The sequence below is a fragment of the Falco peregrinus genome, chromosome 1, assembly GCF_023634155.1.
Source record: "Falco peregrinus isolate bFalPer1 chromosome 1, bFalPer1.pri, whole genome shotgun sequence".
Lineage (NCBI taxonomy): Eukaryota > Metazoa > Chordata > Aves > Falconiformes > Falconidae > Falco > Falco peregrinus.
In genome coordinates this window covers 27,996,886-28,020,958 of record NC_073721.1, presented here as the reverse complement: position 1 = coordinate 28,020,958, position 24,073 = coordinate 27,996,886, and the positions used below count along the sequence as shown (strand labels likewise).

The 24,073-nt window shown below is 35.6% G+C and overlaps 1 protein-coding gene across 3 annotated transcripts in view; it reads left to right on the top strand.

The window, feature by feature from the left end:
* ADGRA1 (adhesion G protein-coupled receptor A1) overlaps positions 1-24,073 on the top strand; it is a 277,279-nt gene that overhangs the window by 204,161 nt on the left and 49,045 nt on the right. For all 3 annotated transcript variants that reach the window (XM_055813568.1, XM_027788935.2, XM_013300462.3), the window contains 2 exons: positions 19,302-19,509; positions 20,437-20,645. In XM_055813568.1, the coding sequence (XP_055669543.1) occupies positions 19,302-19,509; positions 20,437-20,645 (417 nt within the window). The remainder of the gene's footprint in view (positions 1-19,301; positions 19,510-20,436; positions 20,646-24,073) is intronic.

Here is a 24,073-nt window from a genome sequence, read left to right as displayed (position 1 = left end):
CCAGATCTGAATCAGGAGTAACAAGGTGAAGCTGTTTCTCAGGTTTTGCTCCAGCTTTTAACCTGGGCTTTTCAAATGCTATCCTGCAAAGATCTTAAAGCCAGACCATGATGTTACTTCTGGAGAGCGGTGAGCTTGCTTTCCCTTCCCCCATCTGAGTTCTTCTATCTGAAACTAAATGTAGCAGTTACAGCAGATTTGCTTAACTTCAGAGCCCCACAAAAGTGGGCTGAATTTGTTCTGAAATGAGTTCTTAAACAAGAGCTTGGTAAGACAGTTTTCTTAAAAAAAAGTTAGTATTGTATTAGTCACCTGAATATGTAAAGTACGGGATTTTGTGTCAGAATGTCATTATTCCAATAAAATTATTCTTACAGGCAGATCAGATCAGGTGTCCCTGTAGCATTTGGGGAGCCACATGTTGCTTGTTTCCTGTTTCTCCCTGTTTCTTTCTCATACTGTTTTTTTCAATAGGTTTTAATTGCCTGATTGAGATCTATTTCAGATGTAGTAGTAGAGATTAATGTCTAGAGATGAAGCTTTTGATCTCAGTTTAGGTTAGTTGACCCCCTTTGATTTGGAAAAGCCATTCAATTACAGTTCAGTTAGTTGTCCTTGAATATAACAGGTGAGGTTACCTGTTATAAGCCATAATGATGAGTCTATAGAATTTCTAGTTCTTGTACATGAAGGCTGAAATGATTGTACGGATTGCAGAGCTATCCACAGTTTTAGAAAGAAGGAGAAGGAGGGTTATGGTGTAGGGAAGAGCAAGAGCTCCATTTTAGCTGGTTTTGAGGCTTAGGAGAAGACATATCAATTACTGTTTAAGAGGATGAGAACCAGGAGAGATCGGACTCATGGAAGGGAAGAAGAAATTTGTAAAAAGTGAGAATTGTTTAATCCCACCTTAGTAGCGCAATGCAATAGGTGCAAATATGTGGAGCAAAATATGTGATACTGAAAATCCAGCATCAACATTATATGTGTGTAAGGGTGTTTGTTCCAGATTAATCTGGTCCCATATAACTCATCAGTTACATTTTGTGACTGTCTTATCTAAATGGAACCTACATTGTGCACAGTGAGAAGAGTGCTTTCTGAAATCATGGCAATAGAGATCCCATAAGGAAACTTGTCTGAAAATTATCATTCAGATATGAATATAATGAAAATAACATCTGAATATTAGACTAGGGTTCTGAATTTAGACTAAAATGTTAATACACACACCCATAAGTCTACTGTACTCAAAAAGCATAGATCTGGCAAGCTTATTCAAAAATTTCAGTGAGGCCTATTTTAGATGAATGTAATGTTGAGACTGTATTTTTTCCCCTGCTTTTTAAATTGTTATCTGAAAGACCTTTTCCCTGACTAGAATACTCACCTTCTTTTTTTTTTAATAGTGCTGTCAATACTTTTTTGAAATGTAACAAGAAAACATCCGTTAATTGTTAGCAAGCTACTTTAACCCATTAAGGCATCTTTGACACAAGGGTATAGACAGCCTCAGGGAGAAATGATTCACATCTGCCTATATTGTCATCTTGATTTACTTTTAATTTGTATTTTATTTTATGATATTACATTGCAGCTCAATCCAAGAGTTAATGGATTGTTACAGATCTGTTAAATTCCAGTAACAATCATATTTGTTTTCCTGTTGTCATTTATCTTTGACTGTGCAGCCTTTTTGCTGGCAAAAAAATTTGTTCCTGTCTGCATTTGTGTATTTGGAGCCCCAGGTTATATTTTATTCCTTCTCTTGCTTTCTACCTCTTTTCTGCCTTGAATTCTTCTGTTTTAACATTTAAACATTATACACTCTCATTGTTGAAGATTGGAGTGTTATATAGAAATCAATTTCTTTTTCTTTCTTGCATGTAGTGTTCCTGTCAGTTCAGTTTAATGTAACCTTAAAGAAGGGTTTGGTTTCAGTTTGTGCTTGATTTCACATTGCCTGTCACTGATAACAAATGTGTCCACAGTGATCTAGGACTGAATGCATTGCTTGCTACTTCCTTCCTCAATCTTTTAGAAATGATTCTATGATTATACTTACTTTTCTGTCTTTGTCCTCTCACCAGCATTCCTATGCAAATGAAATTATTTAAAACTAAAAGTATTACATTTAAACTAAAACTTTTTATTATTATGTATTTTATTCAGGGTTAGAATTCAATAATTCTCGATCACAGATAAAAACTATTTATAATAGCATCAGATTCTTTATAGCCTCTGAATTCAGATCAAAATCTGAATTAAGATCAAAGCCTTTTGATCTTAAATGCATTACACTTATTTGAGGGGTTTTTTTCTGACATGCTTTTAAGTTCTGTAGTGCAACAAATGCTATAACATATACCAAACTGGAAATCTCCAGCAATGTTTAGTTGTGGCACTTCCAGACAAATGAGTGTAAGGTGTATCATTAATATCTACATACTTCATATGTAACATTAGCAGTCTCTTTAGGAAAGTTGGACTCTATTGAAGTTTTCTGTCTGAATTTTTTATAGTTTCTTAGATAAAAAGTGTTATTACTGTATTATCTTTAGTTTGACCATATATTACATTTTTCATAGCTTAACCATCCTTTTTTCAGTGTTTACTTTCCCCTCTCTCTCCACACTCAGTATACAAATGCACAATTGATACATGGGTCTGATGTTATGGAGGTTCTTGTTTTTCCTCTCGTCTTGACCATATATCCTACCATTCCACAGGCAGATCTGGCCATCATTGCCATTATGTGTTTATGCAATGACAATCATAGAATCATATAATAGTTTAGTTTGGAAAAGACCTTTAGGATTGTCAAGTCCAACCATTAACCTAGCACTGCCAAGTTCACCACTAAACCATGTCCCTAAGTGTCACATCTACGTGTCTTTTAAATACATCCTGTTCCGATGCTTGACTACCCTTTTGGTGAAGGAATTTTTCCTAATACCCAAGCTAAACCTCCCCTAATGCAACTTGAGGCCATTTCTTCTTGTGCTGTTGCTTGTTACTTAGACAAGACCAACACCCACCTGTCTACAACGTCCTTTCAGGTAGTTGTAGAGTGTGAGTTCTCCCCTGAGCCTCCTTTTCTCCAGGCTAAACAACCCCAATCAAAACTGACCATTCTCTACTAAGAGAATGCTTGTTGATCAAAAGGATCTGAAAACTACCCAGGTCACTATTTAATACTGATGACCAGATATGCAATTGTGGGAAGTTTCATAAGACATTGTAAATATGATATACTCCTATTCCCTGTCCTTTATAGTTCAGCTGTTTCAAAAGCAACTGAAACTTTTCATGTCGATTATTAAAAAAAAAAAAAAACAAAAAATCCCAAACCAAAAAAACCCTTTTCAAGTTTAGTGGAAAACCAATTTGTTTTATAATTCCACATCCTAGAAATTATATTCCATGTTTCAAATTATATTTGTAATGGAGAGTTGCTGGCTGATACTATTGGATGAACATGGATTACACTTATTTTCTAGTAAGAATCTGTATAGCGAGCATACACTGATGATTTTAGCGATACTACCCAAGGTAATCAACACCATCATTCAAATGTAAATTTTACAAAATGATTAAATAAATATTCTAATGCATTTTCCCCACAAACTCTTCTATGAATGTTACGCCTTCTCTTTTCCATATGCTGGTTACTTGTTCATTAGGTCAAGAATGTCAGTGGTCCTCAACTGTGTATTGACCAGATTACCATTCACCTTTAATTTCTAAGAAAAGTCACTGCAGGTCTCTGAAGATCTCCAAAGTCATACTAGGAAATAATGTACTGAGCTAAGTAATATTATGAAACTGAAAATATTTATTTGTTCTTAAACCAGATTTTTACCTTAGGGTAATACTGAATTTGTTGACTTAAATCATTGTTAGAAATGGTCTGTACAAATTCAAACTGATGCTGTATGTGGGAGACAGCTGGTTGTCATGGTAACTGTAGTGCAGTTTTTAATTCCACTTGGTGAGTAATGCTAACACAATGATGCTGAATAGACCATAGCTTAGCAAGTAAAAGTATCTTGCATTCTCCATGTCAAGGTTACAAAGCAAGAAAATGCTGTTGTTCAGACATGCATGCTGCATCATTTTTTGTTTATTGCTTATGAACAGACACATTAAAAAACATCTAAAAAGCTAGAGGACATCAAAACTATACAGAAAATATGTTTTTGGTGTGTCCCTCAAAGAGCCCCAACAAGGTGATAAAAATAAGAGATGGACTGTAAAATATTTAAAACCAGTGAATATAGTTTTGTTTTGTTATGAATGTATTTATTGCTGTGTTTTTAATGTAGATCTACTGAAGAAATGTGGGAATCAAAATTTAGAATGGCAGAAGAGCACAAAGTGGCCAATCATTTTTTATTTTTTTGTTTATGTATAGAAGAAAACAGAACAATAACTGAAGTTATTTCATTTTCTTAAAGTTGAGACATTTACTTAATGCTGTTTTCAAGAGAGGACCTTTGCTTTTCAGATAATGTATCTTCTATGAGAGAAGTAAAACACAGTAAGTCTAGGTGTAATTGGGGAAGTAGGATCAAAATTAATTTGTTAGTTTGCTAAATTAGTGTTTTCTAGTTTTTTCTAGGCCCTCATATATGCTATAAAAATACTTCTTCCTTACGTTAGACAATAGTCAGAGAAAAATGGTAATACATTTTTTAGTAGAGTTTGTGCCCTTGGAAGCAGTGTTTTCATATCATTGTGGATATATAGAGTTTCCAGGACTCAGAAGTCCTGATGATAAAAAAGCCCTAAGTCTTTCTCGTTGCTGAGATAGACAGTTTGGGCCTCTGCCAGTTTTTCTCAGAGACACTGTCTTTCACCTAATAATGTTGGTTATTAATTTTGTACATGATGTTAGTCCTTCAGCTGGCATGAGACTCAATTTTTTTCTGTATTGATTTCTCTCCCTTTCCCTCCTTGAGCACATTTCTTTCAGATCCTTGCTCCTAAATAATTAATTCATACAGTCAGGTACTCATATCAGCATCTGGTAGTAGCAGTAGTAAGAGTCCAGAAATGCATGTACAGGATTCAGCAAAGTACTCCCATCCCATTTAATGCAGAAAGTAAAACCTGGGAGTCCAGAAAAAAAAAAGATAGTAAAATGGTGAACATACTAAGTTTTTTTGTTAGAAAATGAACATGGCTACTGCTTAAAATAAAGGCATATAAATTTAATAGAAGACTGGAAGTGATTCAGCAAGAATGATAACACACTTGGAAAAAAAAAATCAGTCAAATTTGGCAGTGGAAGCCCTTGAGAAAGTCTGAATTATACACACTGATGATGTGTCTGACTGATAAAATGAAGCCCTTTAGAATAAAGGCCTTTAGTACAAATTTGTGAACACATTAAATATACTGATGCCAGAAGAATTGACCTTTACTGAAAAAGATTAGAAAATCAGTAGAGCAAGAGGGGAAGACCAAAAATATTCAAACTGTTGCAAATGCTTACATATAACAATGTAAAACAATTCATTTTCTACTGATTAAATTGCAGATTTGCTGCTTATATAACAAATTTACAAGATTTTAAAAGTGAACACTTCATGGCATATAGATTGCTGTTTTTAATGAACATGTTGCTGTTGCTTTTTCAGTATACAGGCCCTGCAGTACTAATGCTTGAAAACTTGCATTAATTCAAAAGGCATAAGCAGAATGAAAAGGCTATGCTTTCCTATCTGCTCCTGTAGTACACTGCAAACTGAAAGCAGCTTTGTATTTGAAAGAATTTAGTTTATTGTTGTTCTCTTTTGTTTGATTTAAGAAATGGGGAGAGAAGACAGATGTAAATTCTTAGTTCTCAGTCTTCATTTATTACTATAAAAGTTTCATGCCATCTAACTTTAGCTAGCTTAGCACCTGAGTATTTTCTATTTCTATTATATTAGAAATTTATTATATTATATTAGGGATCTTCATTCTCACTGAGGGGTTGCTTCTCCTGGGGTTAGTTCAGACCTCAGCTGGGTTCATACACTATATAAGATGTCTCAAGTGACCTTCTTCGGCATCTCAACTCAAAGGGGCTCGCTTGAGTGAGAGCAATACAGTGCATACTGCCCCAGAAATATAAAACTATCCTCATCCAATATAAACTATGAATTTTCATGCAGTGATGACTGATGACAAGAACTGATAATGAATCTTAGTATTTTAAAATCTTAATCAGGAGAACATCTTCGCTGTTTTGTAGCAGCTGAGCTACAAAACTTGATTTGACTAGGGGATTAAGACTTTAATTCAGTCAGCTTTTTAGAACTGAAATGCCTGACATTGACTACGTCAAGTGACTATTTTTGCAGTGATAAAGAAAAATCTGCATGCATGCCTAGGTGGTTTCTTATCATCTGTGAAACAGTAAGGAATAAGAGTTAGGTTTCTTCCAACCTTCTTCAACTAACAGGACTGTATAAAGTAGTCACTAGACTGGTGGAGAAGTGGTCTGATGGAAGGTTCACTCAGACCTCACTTCCATTATGGTTATTGTTGGATTTTACTGTGGATAATGCTAGCAAATGTTTTTCACATTCAAATAACTCTGTGACAAATCCATTAGAAAAAGTTAGTAGAATGAATCAAGATAGGTCCTCCCTAAGCACTTGCTAGAACAGATGCATACTGGACTAAGGAGTCTGTCCAGATAAACTAGTAATCTATGATGATGACAATGAGAGTGCATGTGATTCAGCTGAAGGTAAAAGTGTTCTGTTTGGCTCTGAATGCTTTCTGGCTGAACCAAGGGACTGACACAACAGATTTTCACATGAACTGTATATACAATGTACATATGTACACATCCCACAGTATTTTATTTTCAAAGCTTCCTTATGACTCTAGGTTAGATTGTTGGTGAAAACATATCTGCAAATATATTACTTGCAAGGAGAACAACTTAGTTTCTTTAAAAATGGGATAGGGGAATATACCATTCCTCATAGAATATCCGTTTTCTATATATCACCCAAAGATAGAACAGCTTGGAAAAGGGTACTATTCTTAACAAACTGACAACTTGCTTTCCAGGTGGACTCAATTCCTCCATTCCTTTTCTGTCCAACTGTCAAGAGAGTAAGACAGAAACAAAGGCTTACATCACCACTGTGGCACAAATTTGGACACCCTAGTGCTGATAATTAGCTCTTATAAATGTAGCCTTGGATAAATCTCTTGACTTTGATATTTATGGCGTCTTATTTCACACACAAACATATGTACCAAATCTGTGTTCAGTTTTGCTCTAACTAAGGTATTCATCATGGCATTTGGCCAGAACTGAACTCTAAAGATGAAATTCTGACTTTTATCATTTTGTTGTCATACTGAGCTCAGTATCTTGTCTTTTGTGTCCATACCGGGTGCATCAGAATCCTGACAATGTGTGCACGACTTACAGAGCAGGATATGGGACTTTGCATGGGAGCCTTGGGAAGCAGCAGCTACTAACACCTACAGGCCCTAGCCATAGTGGAGTGTCTGTCTTCTTCATACTCAGAATCGCAGTTATAAGAATTCTCTTTAAAAGTCACTTGCCATCATTGGTATATCCACTTTATCACCATGTAACTCAAGGGTCTGGAGACCTTGGGTACTTTCATCCAAATGTGAATACACTTCTGTGATTCAGAACCTCTTTCTTGCTGGTGTGACTATACTCACTTCACTCACTTTTCTTTATACTTCTTATGATACATGATTTCTGACTGTACTGTAGAAGCTAATAAATCAACTGATTTTCTGAAATTCAGGAAGCAGATTATTGTTTTGGCAAATTGGAGACTAAAATATATCAGTTTTTCAGAATGGAGAACTGGGTCTGGGAACAGAAATACACTCTTCTTGAGGAGCCATATTTTCTTGACTGTTGTGAGGATAGTGAAGTTGTATCTTGTAATAGAGTGAAGGAAGGTGTGACTGTGCATACGTGAACTAAAGAAAAGGCAATCTTGCCACTTTTCTTTTTCAAATACTTAAATGTCTGTATATAGTGAAGCAAAGGATGTAGTGACTTCACATCTGCTTCTAGAAATGTGTGCTTTGCCCAAGTCACGGTTTGCAAGAGTAACGCTGGGTCTGAATTGTTTAATGGCTATAGGCAATAGGGATCATTCCTGAGAATAATATCCAAATTATTAAAAATCTGAAGAATATTGCATCATTTCATGGTGTGGAACTTTTAAATTCACTTCTTAAAAGACGAAAATTACTAAAATTTTTTTTCAGCAGTCTCAGCTTTCCTCCACTGTCAGACAGGGGTCATGTTTCAATAGTCATCAAGCAGCAATGCCACCACTTCATTGCAGTCATCTTCATGAAAAGGCAACTCCAGAAAGACACTCAGTTCTTGGACTTCTGTATATTATATGCAATTTACAAACCCACTTTTTCTCAGGAAAATTATATCAAAATACTTCATTAAAAATTTCTGGATTAATCTTTGTCACTACATTCCTGCTTATGTTACTAAATGAACTTCATATTTATCTAGCTTAACTAAGTGTAAATACCACATCAGTGAAATTAGAAATCCTATCATCTAGTATGATTAAATAGTTGCAAGATTCAGACATTTTGAATTACTGTATTACCTAATGGTTGCATCACTGTGTACTCATATTCAATAAATGAATATACACAAATTATCTAAGACTTTAGAAAAATCATAAGATCTGTAATGGTATGTACTGCACTCCGTTAAAATGCATATCAGTTTTGTTTAGCACAGAGTAATTTTTCTTATGTGTATAAGCCACATTGTATCCCTTCTTCTTCTAAACAAGTTGTGTTTCTCCAGCTTTGGGAAGATCTTTATTAGCACTTTATGTTTGAGTAGTGGGAAATATTCTCTTTGATCCCATTCCTAATAGTTTCTTATATATGATAATTACTGAGCTATGGACCATGCAGAAAGTGAGGCTGTTATGAGGCCTATATTAACACAATTCCCCTAGTCAAAAAAAAAAAAAATTAAAAGTAGTTATGGCAAAAAAACCTCCTGTAGGCCAGTATGTAAATTCATATGGTCCTTTCTTCTAAACTGGTAATACTTATGTGTAATTGAATTCAGTGGTCAATGAGATGTAAAAGGTATTTGGTTAGTTAGGTATTCTGTATAATTATGATGCCTATCCTAAGATCCATGGTGGTAGCTTTGTAATTTTATATCTGAGTGTTCCACGTAGACAGCTAGTAAGATTATTTACTGTGAGTTTACATTTTAAAATTCTGACAATTTAGCATATGTCCATCCATCCTTTGAGTGCATCTGCAGCAATTAAAACCACATCTTATCTATGTAATGATAAAATAGATTGTTTATCATCTTTCCAGAAAGATCTCACATATTTAATGCCTGAAGGTGAACTGAGCTTCTAAATAAAGAGGAAAAATACACGTTCATCCCAGGCTGCTCAGAGGAAAATGTAGTATTTCTAGAAGCTAATGCATCCCTGAAGGGGCCAGTGAACCAAACTCCTAATAGGGTGAGTCTTCCTGTAGAGCGAACTGCCAGAAGCCATCCTTTTTAAAAATGCAGCTGCAGTGGGTCTCTAGATTCAGAGGAAAACAACGGAAAGTTACAGTGAAAATTTTGGGGTGTGTCCAAAATCCTTTAAGACTTCAAGGATATCACCCCCAAAACCCCCTTGAAACTCCAGTTGAAAAGTCATAAGCCACCCTCAAAAACTCTTACATTCCCAGGAAGACCAATTTTATGCATTCTGGGGGATAACCTTCTGCATTATGGCAAGTCTATTGTGGAGTCGTCTTGACTTGCAATAAGGACCCCTGAACTGAAGCAGTCATGTAGTCTGAAAAATCTAAAAAGAACCTTAAAAAGTTAATCTAAATTACATTTTAAAACTTATAATTAATATCATAACAAAATTATGTTTCTTATATAAAATTCAATTGATATAATGTTGATCTTTCATTACTGATTTCTGCTGTACTTTACAGTGTTTTTTCTGTTGTCAACATCTGGGCAAAAGATACTGCAAAAGGTGAAAACTAAGGTAAAACTTGGAAATTTTAAAATGAGATTGCTGATACAGAATTTTGGAATACACAAAAAGTATATTAACAAATTATCAGCAGTAAATAACATACAGCTGTGGTTCTTAATCCTTCTTCTTACATTGTATCTAGTGGAGCAATAGTTTGAGGCTGGCTGCAGATTCATTTTGTTTTCTGAGGCTTTTGCAGAATCATCTGTTTCACCTGATACTCCAGTTGCTTCAAAGGCTTTCTTTGAAGTCACCACGATATCAGTTAAGTATTATGGGCCTACCTATAGGTGCAGCCCAAGTGCATGGGAGATTGCTAGCCAATCCAACAGCGTAAAGAAAGGGTTTTGTCTTTTATTCAGAGCCACAAGGTTACCTGCTAGTGCTACTACTGCAGCTACCACAAATGAAGGATATCTTCATTTTATATTCTATTTCAGGTAGAGTAAATCTGGGATTCTTGTTGAGAAATGGTAGTGTTGTAATTAGGGTAGTTCCATTTTTATGTGATTCTATATTAGAAATGTTCAGCTGAGTGTCAGTAGTTAATGGTTGTCTGTGATGGATGTTGCTGTCTTGACCATCCCGCAGTATAGGAGACTGAGCTCATGTAACTTAAGTGCTAAAGATGTCTTCAGTTTTAAGGACAAATAATAGGAAGATAAGTAATAGAAATATGCCTATGTCTTCATTTTTTACTGTTCTGTGTGAGATCTGTGTTTAATTTTTCTATTTTTAGACATTCATTTTAAGATTTTAAAAATAAGTTTCTACATTAAATAAGTGGTTCAGTTTTCAAGTTTCCTGTCTGCAGCAGTTACGTGTGTGCAGAATTTTGTCGTTTCTCAAAAAAATGGTAATATAATTTCCATGCTCAATGCTCTTTTATTGCAGATGTGAATTCCTTGAATCTACCACGACTGTATAGTTTTTTTAACTTTTTTTCTTCTTAGTGGGTCTTTTATGAACTCTATTAACTGTGTAGTGGGGATGTAAGTAGAAGTAGGAAGTTTAGGAATTCCTTTATTCATGGAATTCATGCATTCTCAAAAGGAATTTTAGACACCTTGTAAAACAGAGAAATAAGTCAGAACTTTTCTAACTGCATTGTGTAATTCTATCATCAAGTTTTCAAATACTTTCTCTCAAGTTGGTAAATTTTTGGGGTGTCCATAATCTTTGAAAACTATCCTGTCCTGTCTGTTATAAAGGCTAAGAAGCATTTTCATACTTTTAAGTCTGCATTTTTGCTCTTCACCAATGTCCTGTTTGTCCTTGTGCTCATGCTGGCTATTTGCTCAGGACTCTTGTTCCTCCCTAGTTGCTATTCCTCTGGTTTTTTTAAAGACAGCAGGCACAGCCTCTTCTTTCATTTTGCTCAGCTAACAAAGCTTTTACTCTGCACCTGTGAAACAAATTATTCATTCTAATGGTGACCTTATTAACCATCCTTTACACCCATTCTATTCTGGACTGATTTTTCCTGAGCCCAGTTTGTCAAAATCATGTAGTATGTTTCTGATTAGGCCTTTAAAATCAGAGTATTTCCATGGAAATGTGTCATTTTGTATGTTCTGGACTGTATGTGTCTTGATTGTTGTTGTTAAATCATAGTGACTCTGAGTCATCCTGTGATCAGCCACTGCTTTCAGGTCCTTTTCCTTGTCTGTCGCTTTCCAAAGCTTATAATAGAAATTCTCATTATAAATCTGTAAAACATATGATTTTGAACGTTGTCTTAGGTGACATTCCTCTCTGTTTCAATGTCATCAGATAAAAATTGGAAGTCTCTAACTGATTTTCATAGAAACTTTGGATATATTTGCTCCAGCCTGTCTTCCCTTGTTAATGTACATAACTGTATTATCAATTTTAGCTTGTTCTGTATTCACCTGACATTATTTCTTACCAATTCTCAATGTCTCAGCTCAGCTAACAGTTTTCTATGTAGCATCCAGTATTTTTCTGAAGACGAGAGAAATTGGTTGAATTCTATTGCCTTGTCTAGGAAAACAGTTATCAAGAAGCACTGTGATGTGGGTCAGGTATTATTTACCTTTGGTAAATCTACCCTGTTTCCCTTTGTGTTATTTTTTTCTTTGTTTTTTTTCCTTCTTTCTCTTTTTCCCTCACAATATCAGATTAACAAGTCAGTTGTTGTTTGTAGAACTCCATACATTTTCCTTTTCTTAGGAAAAAATTATTACATTTTCTGACAGTATTTTCATAAATGCATTAATAATTAATTCCCAAATGCTGACCTGTGGTTGGAGCAATAATGCATGAATGCATAAGCAACTTCAGTGCATCACACTGGAATGTAGAAACAGTGACATGGAAGAGGTCCATATATTAGTGTCTAAAGGACATCATGTTTTCACACAATTTACCAGTCAGCTCTTTCTAGCTTAAAAGCAGCCTGTCTTTGGACACAGAAGCAGACTAATATGGCAGCAGCAGCTGTGAGCAATGTTGTGAACTGTGCAATAAAATTGATATCTACATGCCAAACCTGGTTCTTTCACCCCAACTGCAGATCATTTTACAGAGCAGTCATCATTGCTTTATAACCAGCTTGGTAGATTCCTAAAAAAAAAAATAATCCAACTATCCTTTGATTTCATGTGTCAGTTCTTTCAAAGATTTGTATGACAATATTCAGCTCTTACTGAATTTTGCTTTGACATTTGTGGTAATTTTTATATTCTTGTTCTCATTATTGATCCTAACGTCTCCATGTAAACATCAACACTTTCACTGAGGTTAAATAAAAAATGTTATTACCTGATTCTTTCTATATGGCAGCTCTACTTCTTCCCTTGTCCTTTTTTTAATATAGATCTGAAGAATTCAACCACTGTAGGTAAACAGGTTTTGGCAATTATTATTGTATCCCTCCATTTCTTGAAACACTTTTTTTCACTGATCAGTGGGGGGTGGGTGGGGGTGGGGGGCAGGTGTGTCCCCTTTTCATAGACTTTCTGATTATAGTCATTGTCCTTTTTGATCTGTTTATCCATTCTTGATCTTGTAAGTCCCATTAACTTTTATCAATTGATTTCCTGAGTTTGCCAAGTTTTCAACTTTGAAATACAAAGCCTTAATGCAGAGACTACTTTTATTTTTTACTTTTATTAGAAAAGGGTTACTAACGATCAGGTTTTCCAAAATTATTTTATATTACCAACTTTCTAATATTTCCATGTTATGTTATTTGCTAAATCTAACTTTTCAATAGCATGACTCCTTTTCTTTTCTATTTTTATATAAATTATTTATATATAAAATAACTTTTACTATTCACTAGTGAGAACTTTAAACACATATTAAGGTGGTTTTGTACCTTCTCATACAATTTGCCTGTACTTCTTGTTGATGCTACATTTTCATTGTGCATTAAACCAGCATTTATACCTAGATAGAACAAAGATATCTTGGACTCTGAACTTAGGTTTCCAGATACTGTGATGGATGTGGTCTGCAGCAGTACTACATACTGATTTTATCACATAATGATACTAACATGCTTAGCAATTTCATCTCAATAGCTGGCTGATTTTATATTGCATTTTTGGAGGCACCTCTTTACTTCTCTCTGGGAATCCACATTTTGCTTTCACTTGGTAGTCATCTCTGAGTCTTTTCAGACTTGTGTTTAACAGCAGTCTAAAAAGGGTAGTGAAATTGTGATGAACCAGGAGCAAGGTTATGTAGGTAATTTAACATGGCTGTGGATCTCCTACTTTCCTTGCTTGGTATCTTCTCATTAAAAACAAAACAAAACAATCCTCTCTCTTTTAGGACCTGTCAGTTGTTTGTCATTGAGTATATGTCTTGTATAACTGTATTTCTTCAAACTGGCATTGTTTCCATTCTTTTTACAGACCCTTTATTTAGCATTTTCCCAGACAGTCTAAATTTTTTGGGTTGTTTCTACTTTTCATACCAGAAAAAGAGATCAGTAACTCATGTGCAGTCTACATAAAGCCTCACAGCACTGGGCCAAATGCCTGTCCTTATCTCATATATCATGTGCTGAGATAATTCCAAAGGAGTGTTATTTAAGTATCTACCAGGAGAGACAGCTGAAAAAACAATTTTGCACCTTTTTGTTATGTTAGCCACCAAACCTTTAACATAAACTCCAAACTGAAATCTTCAGTTGCTTCTAAGGAGCTGCTGTCTCGTTTGAGGGACTAAATAAAATCTATTGTATATGTATAAATAATTGATTTGCTTAATTTTATTAGGATGACCACACTATGAACTCAGTACATATTTAGTAATATAGGCTTTTATGTGTAGAGCTTAGTTTCTACTTTTTATTTCCTGCTACTGTAACTTTATATAGCTTGTGCCTGTTTTGGCAATACCCTTGTATCTTAAATAATACAATCTATGGCATCTTGCATCTGAATCTATAAAACACCTCATCAGATTCTTTAAAGTCTGGAAGCAGTGGAGCTGCTTTTCCAGTTCTTTGCCAGGCGTTCAGGTGATTTCATTTACCTTTTTTTTTTTTTCCGTTCCCTCCAGTTTTCTTTTGACTTGTTACAGTGCTGTTTTTTAAGTTAAGGAAATTGCCAACTGGAAAAATACACCTTATGACCCTTCTGAGGACTCAAAATTGGATGAGTCCTATGAAATGTATTTTAATCTCGAACAGAAATACTGTGCTTGAACTCAAAATGAATCTAGTATCAAAGCATATGCAAGGAAGAGCTACTGAAAATAATTTATGTCATTCCACAGTGGTTACCAAGTATCTTTCTTGGTAATGATTGTCTGATAATGGGTATTATCTCTCAATATTATGATAAATTTTAGACAAGTAGAACAAGATAATTGGGAAGCAATGTTGAAAATGGTAGCAGGTTTCTTAAAAGAATCATGAAAGTAGAGGGACCAACATATCACAAAGGCACCTAAGGCAAGAGGCTGTCTTTCCTAAACACTTAAAAACTCCTTGTAAATGCTAGCATTGATTATAAGGAATGGGCTGCTGACCAGAATAAAATTGCCTGGGGAAAAGACTTCACTTCAAATCTTTCATTTTTCCCTTAAAACATTTTTAATAAGGGTGACACATGCATGAGCTGCAAAAATGTCAAGAGTCCATAGCTCTCAATATCCTGAGGACCATTTCCTCTTTAGAATGATATTTTCCATTCAAATATAAAACTTTCAGCATCCAGTTGGATTTATTTGTGCTTTTTGTTCCTCAGATATTTTGAAAAATTCCACACACACAAAAAAATAGCTCTGAAATGGAAACAAAACATGAAACTTCAAAAGTACTTACAAAACTGTACTTTCCAAATCATGATTCAGAGTGTTTAAAAAATATTTCATTTGGCTTTTGGGAAAGTGTCCCAGGTTCCAAGAAGTCTTAGGAGCCAGGAGTCTTAGAAGCCCTCCCGGAAAATCCTCAAAGCTGGTTTAGAGCTGATAAGCCCTCTGTCCCTGGCTGCAAGGTCATACAGCAGATTTTTTAATATCTGAGCAGATAACATTGACGATAACTGCGAGGTTTTGAAATTTGCATTATTTCTATCATATTTATGTGCAAATGGGTGGATATCTGTGGATAGCTTTCATTTTAAAACACTGGCATTTTCCAGCAAAAAAAATATTCCTTAGAAAAATGTACAGTATGTTCAGGATTTCCTTTTTCTAATCAATGCCAGTACAATCCAGTTAGTAAGACTAGAAGTGAAATGGAGTCATGGAGGGATTATTGACATTCTGTTTTGAAAACGCTCACAGAATGTCTAAATCCTGACTAATAAATTGCTGACACAGGATTTAAGCTTTTCCAGGGAAAATACAAGATGCCGGTGCTGACCTGTGTCATTGCAAAGCTACAGCTCCTATGCAGGACACTCGGTGGTGGTTCTGTCTCTAGTGCTCTTTCTCCCCTCTTAGAGGTGGAGCAGCTTCCTGAGATGCTGCCACTAGCATGCTCAGAAATGTCAGTTCTTATGAGATGTGATGATACGGTGTCGAAATAAATTTGTTAAAAGTTAGATTTATGTGGATTTTGAAACATCTGAAGCACAGTCATTCACTCAAAATTTGATGTTACTGTCATTTGCTTTAGTAATAGTCTGTTTCCATATTATGTTCATCTGTGAACTCCAGCGCACCTTATAGAGCAAAATAAATATCATCATTTTTATTTCACCAAGTGAGAGCGAAACTGAGGCAAGAGTGGGGAAGCTTACTCACCACCACAACTAAGATTAGCAGAATCCCAGACTAAGCCTCCAGTCAGGCTCCATCCATCCTCTGCCACAATAACAGGGATCACCGGAGTGCTCAGATCATCCCTCTCCTGTGAATAATGAGTAATGCTATTGAAAAGAAGATTCTCATGTATCTTAGATGTAAAAATTGTTTTAAAATATTTATTCATATTTTTAAACAGCATTGTGAATGTGTGGGCACTCTCAATGTGTGCATTTTTCATTAATAACCTAGTACAGGAGCTTGTTGGCAAGCATATTGTTGTAGTAGACAGTTTGATGTTTAATTTTGAGGGATTTCTATGTAAAGTAAATATTTGATGTTCAAATCTTATGTGTGCATTTGTCCAGTCAAGGAACAGCCCTGTCCCTTTGTCCTTCCCTCCACTAGACTGCCTGCACTCAAAAGACATTGTTTGAAATAACAATTACATAGGGTAGTATTCACAATTAAATTGTATCCCAGCAAGTGACTGTGGACATTATTTAATGAAGAGTATTAAGTAGTTATCGTTATGGGTATGTATATTCTTGGTACATTTTGAGGAGACAAATAGAGAAAAAGAGTCTCCTGAAGGAGATGTGTCTTTTTGTCATTTTCTGTAAATGTGTCTTTTTGTCGCGTAAGTAAGTTGTTGTTGCACATGTGAGATTTACTCATTCAGCCCAAGGAGTGCAAGCAGTTCACACTAAAACCATTTGTAGGCTGTGTACAGTGTTTCTTCATGGTGTTTGGCTTTGCCCATGTGAGGTGAAGCTGTAGTCTGTGGGTAAGACCTGGGGCACCGAGATCGGGCTCCTTTCTTTCATGGTACGTGGTGAAGGGTGTCTGTCTGGGCAGAGACAGGCCGCAGTGAGGAGGGGAGTGGTGGGCACCACCTTGGTCTTTCCCCAGCCATGTGACCTGTCATCAGACCTGCGTGCCAGCTCACGTGTCAGACCTGGGCAGCATCTCTGCACCTCCTCAGTCTCACAGCCAAGCTCTGCCTATGCTATTACTTTTCCCCACTGGTATCAGTAAGTCCCAGTGGAGAAGAAATTAGAGAACCACAATGAATTAGACAATTTCCCCTCTTAGCAAAAGTGCTATAAACCTGTTGTTTTCTCTGGCTTGTGTAGACTGCTTTTGTGAAGTCATAGCACACTGTGGCTTATCCAAGTGCCTTTAGCTGCTGGTTTCATTATCATAAGCTTATTCAGATGCTTCTAGCTTTCTCTTTTTTGTGTCTAATAAGTAATTAGTATGTAATTTAATATGTCATTGTTGTCACTTTTTCCAACACAGAATAGTAATAAAAATCCAGTATAAATATAAAGTTAATTACACTGTAACTTCTCTTACACTTCTGTATATTTCCAGGTAAGTCCTCAACAGTGATCTGGGGCTTGACAAATGATGCTTGTAAAAATTTCTGTGCGTACTTGCTGATAACAGTCGTATGGCCAAAATGGTATCATCAGAGGTTCAGTATATACAGATACTTTGGGATATCATAGAGTAAAATACGTCTTTTTTTCAGAAGCATGAGATAAAGCCAATTATGACAGCTTTAGTGAATTTGGCAGTGCAAACAATCTAAGGACGAGTTCTAGATGTTTAGCTCAGTTAATTCCAATTAAAGCCTTCATAGTAATTTTAAAATCTGATGCAGAAAGATCCTGTTGCTATTTGCTCTCATTTTCCTGAGTATTTTTAATAAATGGCATCAGATAGATTGAATACTTATTTTTAAAAAATAATTTTTGTGGTTTTATTGTTAAAATTACAAAACCTTTCCAAAATATACATGATAATAAAGAGAAAATTGTACAGAAGCCTTTCTCTGTTTATTTAAGCATCCTAATGACATCACAAACTACTCATGCTTTTTTCCCATAGTGATCGTGAGGTCACTAGATGCTTCTCATACTCATTTTAGTTCGCTGATCTCTGTTGTACCTTTATCTCTCACGTGTATTTCTCCTAGCACATGGACACATATTAATGTCATGTTTGTTTACATGATTGTGGAGATTATTGTTTTGCTTCTCAAAGCAGTAGCACACATGTGCTATGAGTAAACTGTGTGATAATCTATGTAAATTACGTGCACAGAAGCTATACTTTGCCCTTGGGGAAAATGCAAATTAGAACATTTTGTAGTTTGTTTGTTTTTAAATACATACACTTTTCACTTCAAGGCTCAGGACAGACTCCCTCTTTATTTTCCCATTGCTCATCATTTGTTTTTTCTTGTAAATATCTCAGGCTTTAATGGCTAGTTTGCTACTTTGGCAGGAAAAAAATGCTTGATGTGTGAAGTCCTCAGAACATAGTGTTTGGTGTATTTTATAGCTCTGCTGTAAGGGAATTATCTGCTTGTAAAAGGGTGTATAACACACTCACAACTCAAAGCCATTATAGTGATCTGACAGTGTTCATTCATTTTCTCCTAGTGCTGTCTTGTTTTCTTCTTTTACATTAGTGCTTGTAATATTTTTTAATCCTGCATTACTAAAACACAGTGGTAACTGATTTTCCATATATGATGCAAGAAAAACATTTTCATAAAATGAATTGTTTACTGCACTTGCAATTGTCTGCTGATGTAATTTTTTGCATTAATAAAATTATTTTTATATTCTTTAAGTACCTTTTAGAGAAATGTTTTAATGTAAGTTGTCTGATTCTGTTTTAAGTGAAGGAGAAAACCTGGTAGAGGTTGTCTCTTTAAATCAGATCTGCAGTGTTGATGGACCCTCTAGCAGGCACGGTAAGAACCATTCTCACCTCTGCAGCAGGGAGCTTGACCATATAGACTCTTACATTCAATCAAAACGTTTTCCTTTTTAATATGCACTGTACCAATCCTATTCCCATGGTTACAGCTCATGCTTCTTTGGTTGCTTCCAGCGTGTTGGAAAAGGAAGGCAGCATACATTTCTTGTACAGGAGTTTAAAACATCGTGAAAGCAACCCTGTTGTGATTTGCATTTTAAATGTTTCTTTTTTTTTCTCATTGTACAGAATGCTGTAGCCGTAGCTTCAGTTCATTTGCCACAGTCTGTCTTCTCTCAGTCTTCAGCCTGGCAATCTGTTGATAACTCCACTTGCAAGCTACAGTTTATTGTCTTTCGGAATGGAAAACTCTTTCCTAGCACAGGAAACTCATCAAATCTTGCAGATGATGGGAAACGTAGGACGGTTGCCACACCAGTTGTTTTTGCTAAAATAGGTAAGGAGTTGTTATGAATTGTTTCCTTTAATCTAAAAGCTACAGTATACTTGATTATGTAGAGAACAGAGGAGTAGAGTATACAGCGTGCTGAGAGGCTGGAAACAGTCTTGTTCTTTAGTACAAATGTTTGCAATTGTTCCTGTCTGCATGGTTTTATTCAAATCATCCTGCAAATAAAGAAATGCACTTGCCGTGTGACTAGAATGCAAATTCTAGACTACTGCTTTTTGACAGCGTTGTTATAATGCTTGTTTCTTAAAGCATAGTGCTATAGGAAAGAACCTTGATTTACTCCTTATAATGAAAATTGCAACGTTAACGTACTAGACACTGATGAAAATAAGGCTTTTGGAGTGGGAGTAGTGCCCTGTTGCATGTATCAATAGTCACCAGTATACTTTCTGATGTGATAGACGTAAAACAGGTGTTAAAGGCTTTTGTCTAAATGTGATAAATTGTATGTGCTAGTGAGTCATTATTTTGATTAATTATTCACTCAGGCAATTTTACTAATTTTATTTGATATGGAATAGTGCTTTTATTTCTATTAACATTTTTTAAATGTTTAAATGTGACTTTCAAAGTGCAGAATTGTCTCAGCTATTAATCATACCCTGAGATGTTTCTGCAGTTACATAGGCAATAGTGTAACACAGGTCATAACTGAAGAATCCGAAACAAAAAAAATCTGCTTTGTGAAGGATGATTAGATCATTTGGACACATTATGGGACTGAAACGTTCAGATTTATTTATACAGTTGCAAACTTTTTTCTGAATGTGAGCACTGCCTTTGATTTTGACCATTAAGGGTACATCTATTGCTTTTTTCCCCATAGTTTAGTGCACCTGATATCTTTACACAGCATTCATCAATAAAAGGTTCACCACTCCATCTCTCTGATTCAGTTTGTTGCTTTTGCAGATGGGTGCAGTTTTGGAAACCTCACCAGCCCTCTTACTATAGGGCTGAGGCACTTTGCACGGGGTATAGACCCCATTGCAGCCTTCTGGGATTTTGACCTTCTAGATGGACATGGAGGCTGGTGGGGAGAAGGGTGCTACATAATTAGTTCTGCAGGCAACATTACCACCATTCAGAGTACACACTTCAGTAACTTTGCAGTGCTAATGGTAAGTATATGACTTGGCAAATACACCTGTATTTCTCCCTCTCTCTTTTGCTATGCATGTATGTTCTTTTTTGTGTGCATCTGTATCATTCTTACTTGTCAGTAACTGACCTTCTGTTTTCTATAACGTTTAGTATAAGACAGTCTTAGAGAAAGTAAGTTATTTAACTGCTAGTAAGTGAATAAACCTGGTGGTCAGTTTTAATAACCAGAGACAGGCCTAATCAGAAATGACATTAAATTCAGGCTTACAAATGAAAGTTCCATCAAGGAATGATTAGGATGTAATGGTTATAAATTATAGGACAGGGTTTAAAAATGTATACTCCTGTGTGCTTTTACATCAGCACATCTCAGAGGCTGGTCTGCTTTTGTTCCTGCCCTGCACTGTGTTGATCATACTAATTAGTTGCAGGCATACCGCAATGTTGAATCATTTAATAAATCGAGAGGAATAACATCTTCTTCTCTTTTAAGTAAGGACAATGCTGTGCTTGTTGATTCTGGACGGGTTTCAGTTTGTGAAGATAGCCTTCTTATGAAATTGCTGTTCATGAAGAAAAATAATTCTGTGCAGTGCTAACACATCAGCCTGCTTTGGTCTGTTCTCCGTCTCACTTACAGTTCCTATTGCAGTTATTTAACTATCCTGCTTACAAGAAAGTTACCTTCATGAAAGCAAAAATATTATGCATGTAATAAGGACCTGTTATTAGTCAGGGAATAAAGGAAAGCAAACAATAAATGAGAGATTTCTAACACATATAGGTGAGAAAATGTTTGCACCATTAAAAATATGTGGTTTAAACCAGTTGTAAAAAGATTGGCCAGATGTGTATTATTAATACCAGATTGATCCTGCATTCTGGTGCATGATGGTACTGTAGATACTGCTTGTGTACGTTACATAAATGTTTATAGTTGAGTAAATAACGTATTGTGTGTATGTGTAAGGGACAGCAAACATAGGCGACAGGAATTGTGAGGACGTGTGCAGAGAATACCAATCTGCTGCTGTCAGATGGAGCCCAGATGGTAGCCAATCATAGCACAAGGCTGTGGCACCCACAAGTTAAATGCAGATATTATCGTCCACTTGATAAGAACTGATTTCCCTCAGAGTTACTTGAACATTTTTTCACCCATTCCAGAATTGTTCAGAATTTAAGAGCTGTTCCTAAGATTTGGCAACATCAAATATATCTGATTTTCTACAGCTTCTGTGAGTTCCCTTTTTTCCCCCCAGCCACTTCTTTCCCTGAATGTGAAACATAATTTTACTTTGAGGATGTTTTCCTAAATTCATTAAAGGAAGCACCTGTTGACTTTGCAGGTGCCACACCCAAAATGGCTTCCTCCTCCTTCAGCTGCTTGGGTTCAGCCTGTAAAGTTACCAAATGTTAATTAATTGCTTGCAAACACCCAATTCCGTGGTTTCATTTTGTTTGTAAAAGCTGTATATTGAAAAAAGGGCTACAATTAATTTTTGGTTTGTGAGTGGACTACATGTTTATCTTTGATAAGATGTAGCAGATTGTTTTTTCTACAACTGTAAAGGCAACCGAGGCACCTTTTACTGCAGCTTTTGCATCTGGTATGTAATTCTGTTTTCGGTCTTGTGTTTGTTTTGTCATGGTAATTCAACTTTGCTTTTTTTCCTCTGTGCACCTTCCATTTTTATCTGTGCAAGACAAGAAGATAGAATCTCAGACTCACCCTTGCTTTGCAATTGATCTGGTAGCAAACAACGTGATATGTTCCTTAGCTTGTGTTTCGCAGTTAACTTTTAAGAAAAAAAGATGCCTGACCTTAAGTAATTTTTATGCATAGATACATATACATGCTAAGCTATTAATTTATAAGATGAACTATATGAAGTCCCTATGTGTATCTTTGTAATTCACACCTCAGTGCCTAATATATTTTAAAACACTAACAAACTGTCAGCGAATTCAGAATAGCTAGCGTATGGTATGTAGCCAGTGCAATTGGCTACAATATCATGATCCATGTTATTAATCTATAATTCTCTAATCTATTAAACCATAAAGATTCATAGTTGATTATTATGTTTTGGGATAATAGGAGAAAACTGAAGTAGCATCTGTAAACTGAAGAGCAGCAATAAAGCTTTGCATCACCACCAGAATAATGTATACCCTGCTATGGAACAAGAGGAAATAGAAGCCAAATGTCATTTTATAGCTAGTACAGCGTATATTCTGATTTGTCATCTTTTAAATAGCAAGACAAAGTTTGCGGAACTGCTTTGATGAAAGTTGTTTCTGCCTATGTACCGTAAAAGGGTTAAAATAAAGCTTTCGTAGAGTCCTTTTTTAGAAAGGCAGCAATCAAGGACTTATCAGCTATGATTGATAATTAATAAGCATGAGCATACTTCAAGTGAGAGGATTCATGTAGAGCCATTTGATTTCTCTCTGTGACAGTTGTTCAAGTGATGTCAATGAGAGAGAGCGTACAGTTTGGAGGTTGAGTTGGAAAGGAGATACAAGCTCCTTCCCTTGCAGGCTGTCAAGCTTTTACTCTGCTCTGGCTTGGGCCAGTGGATGGAAGTAAAATAGTAGTGTCAGACGTAATACAACATGATCTTATTCTTACCAACTTTTTAATGTTATGTCTTAGGGGTGGGTGAGAGTAAAATACTGTGAACTAAACTCCTGAGGTGTATTCCTGCATTTCTCTTCATATACTGTTGTGTGTTTAGACCAGTCCCCTATTTTGTCTTTTCTGTTGTCTGTAGGAGGAAGAGAGACAGTCACACTCTGTTCTTTCAGACATAGCCAAAGCCCTCTAGAGTCTTCAACTATGAACCTCTGCAATATGATTTTCTGGTTTAGAGTAAAATTATGAACTTACATGTTCTGAAACTTTGGTATATCTAATTATAAGTATTTGTTCTATAAATACTATGTATTTGTGCTCTTTTGTGAACTGGGCTGTATATCAATATTTTAATTTTTCAGGACAATGTCTGTGTATGTTATGATGAATCTAGTGCCCTGTAGCCATAGTATACCTGAGTGAAAACTCTTCAGGGGACAACAGAAATATCCAACAGCAACAATGAATTTCAAAGTTTGCTAAATATGTTTTAGCATACATTGTCCTTTGTTCTTCTTTTAATTTTTCTTAGAACAAAATGGCAATTCAATAGAGATTGATATTACTGTTATTGTATAGAAGATTTCCTTTTCCCTCTCAGATTGCTTCATCAATAATAATTTCCTCAAATCTGCCAAATAAAATAGTAAAATTCTTAAATCTAAGCATGCTACTTCTCAATTAACATAAAATGGATTAATAAATATTTTTAGCATTTTTAATCGTAATCTGGAAGATAGGTCAAACAAACACAAAATCGTAACTCCTTTCCTGTTTTATCACAATATGTCATTAACAGCTGGGGTT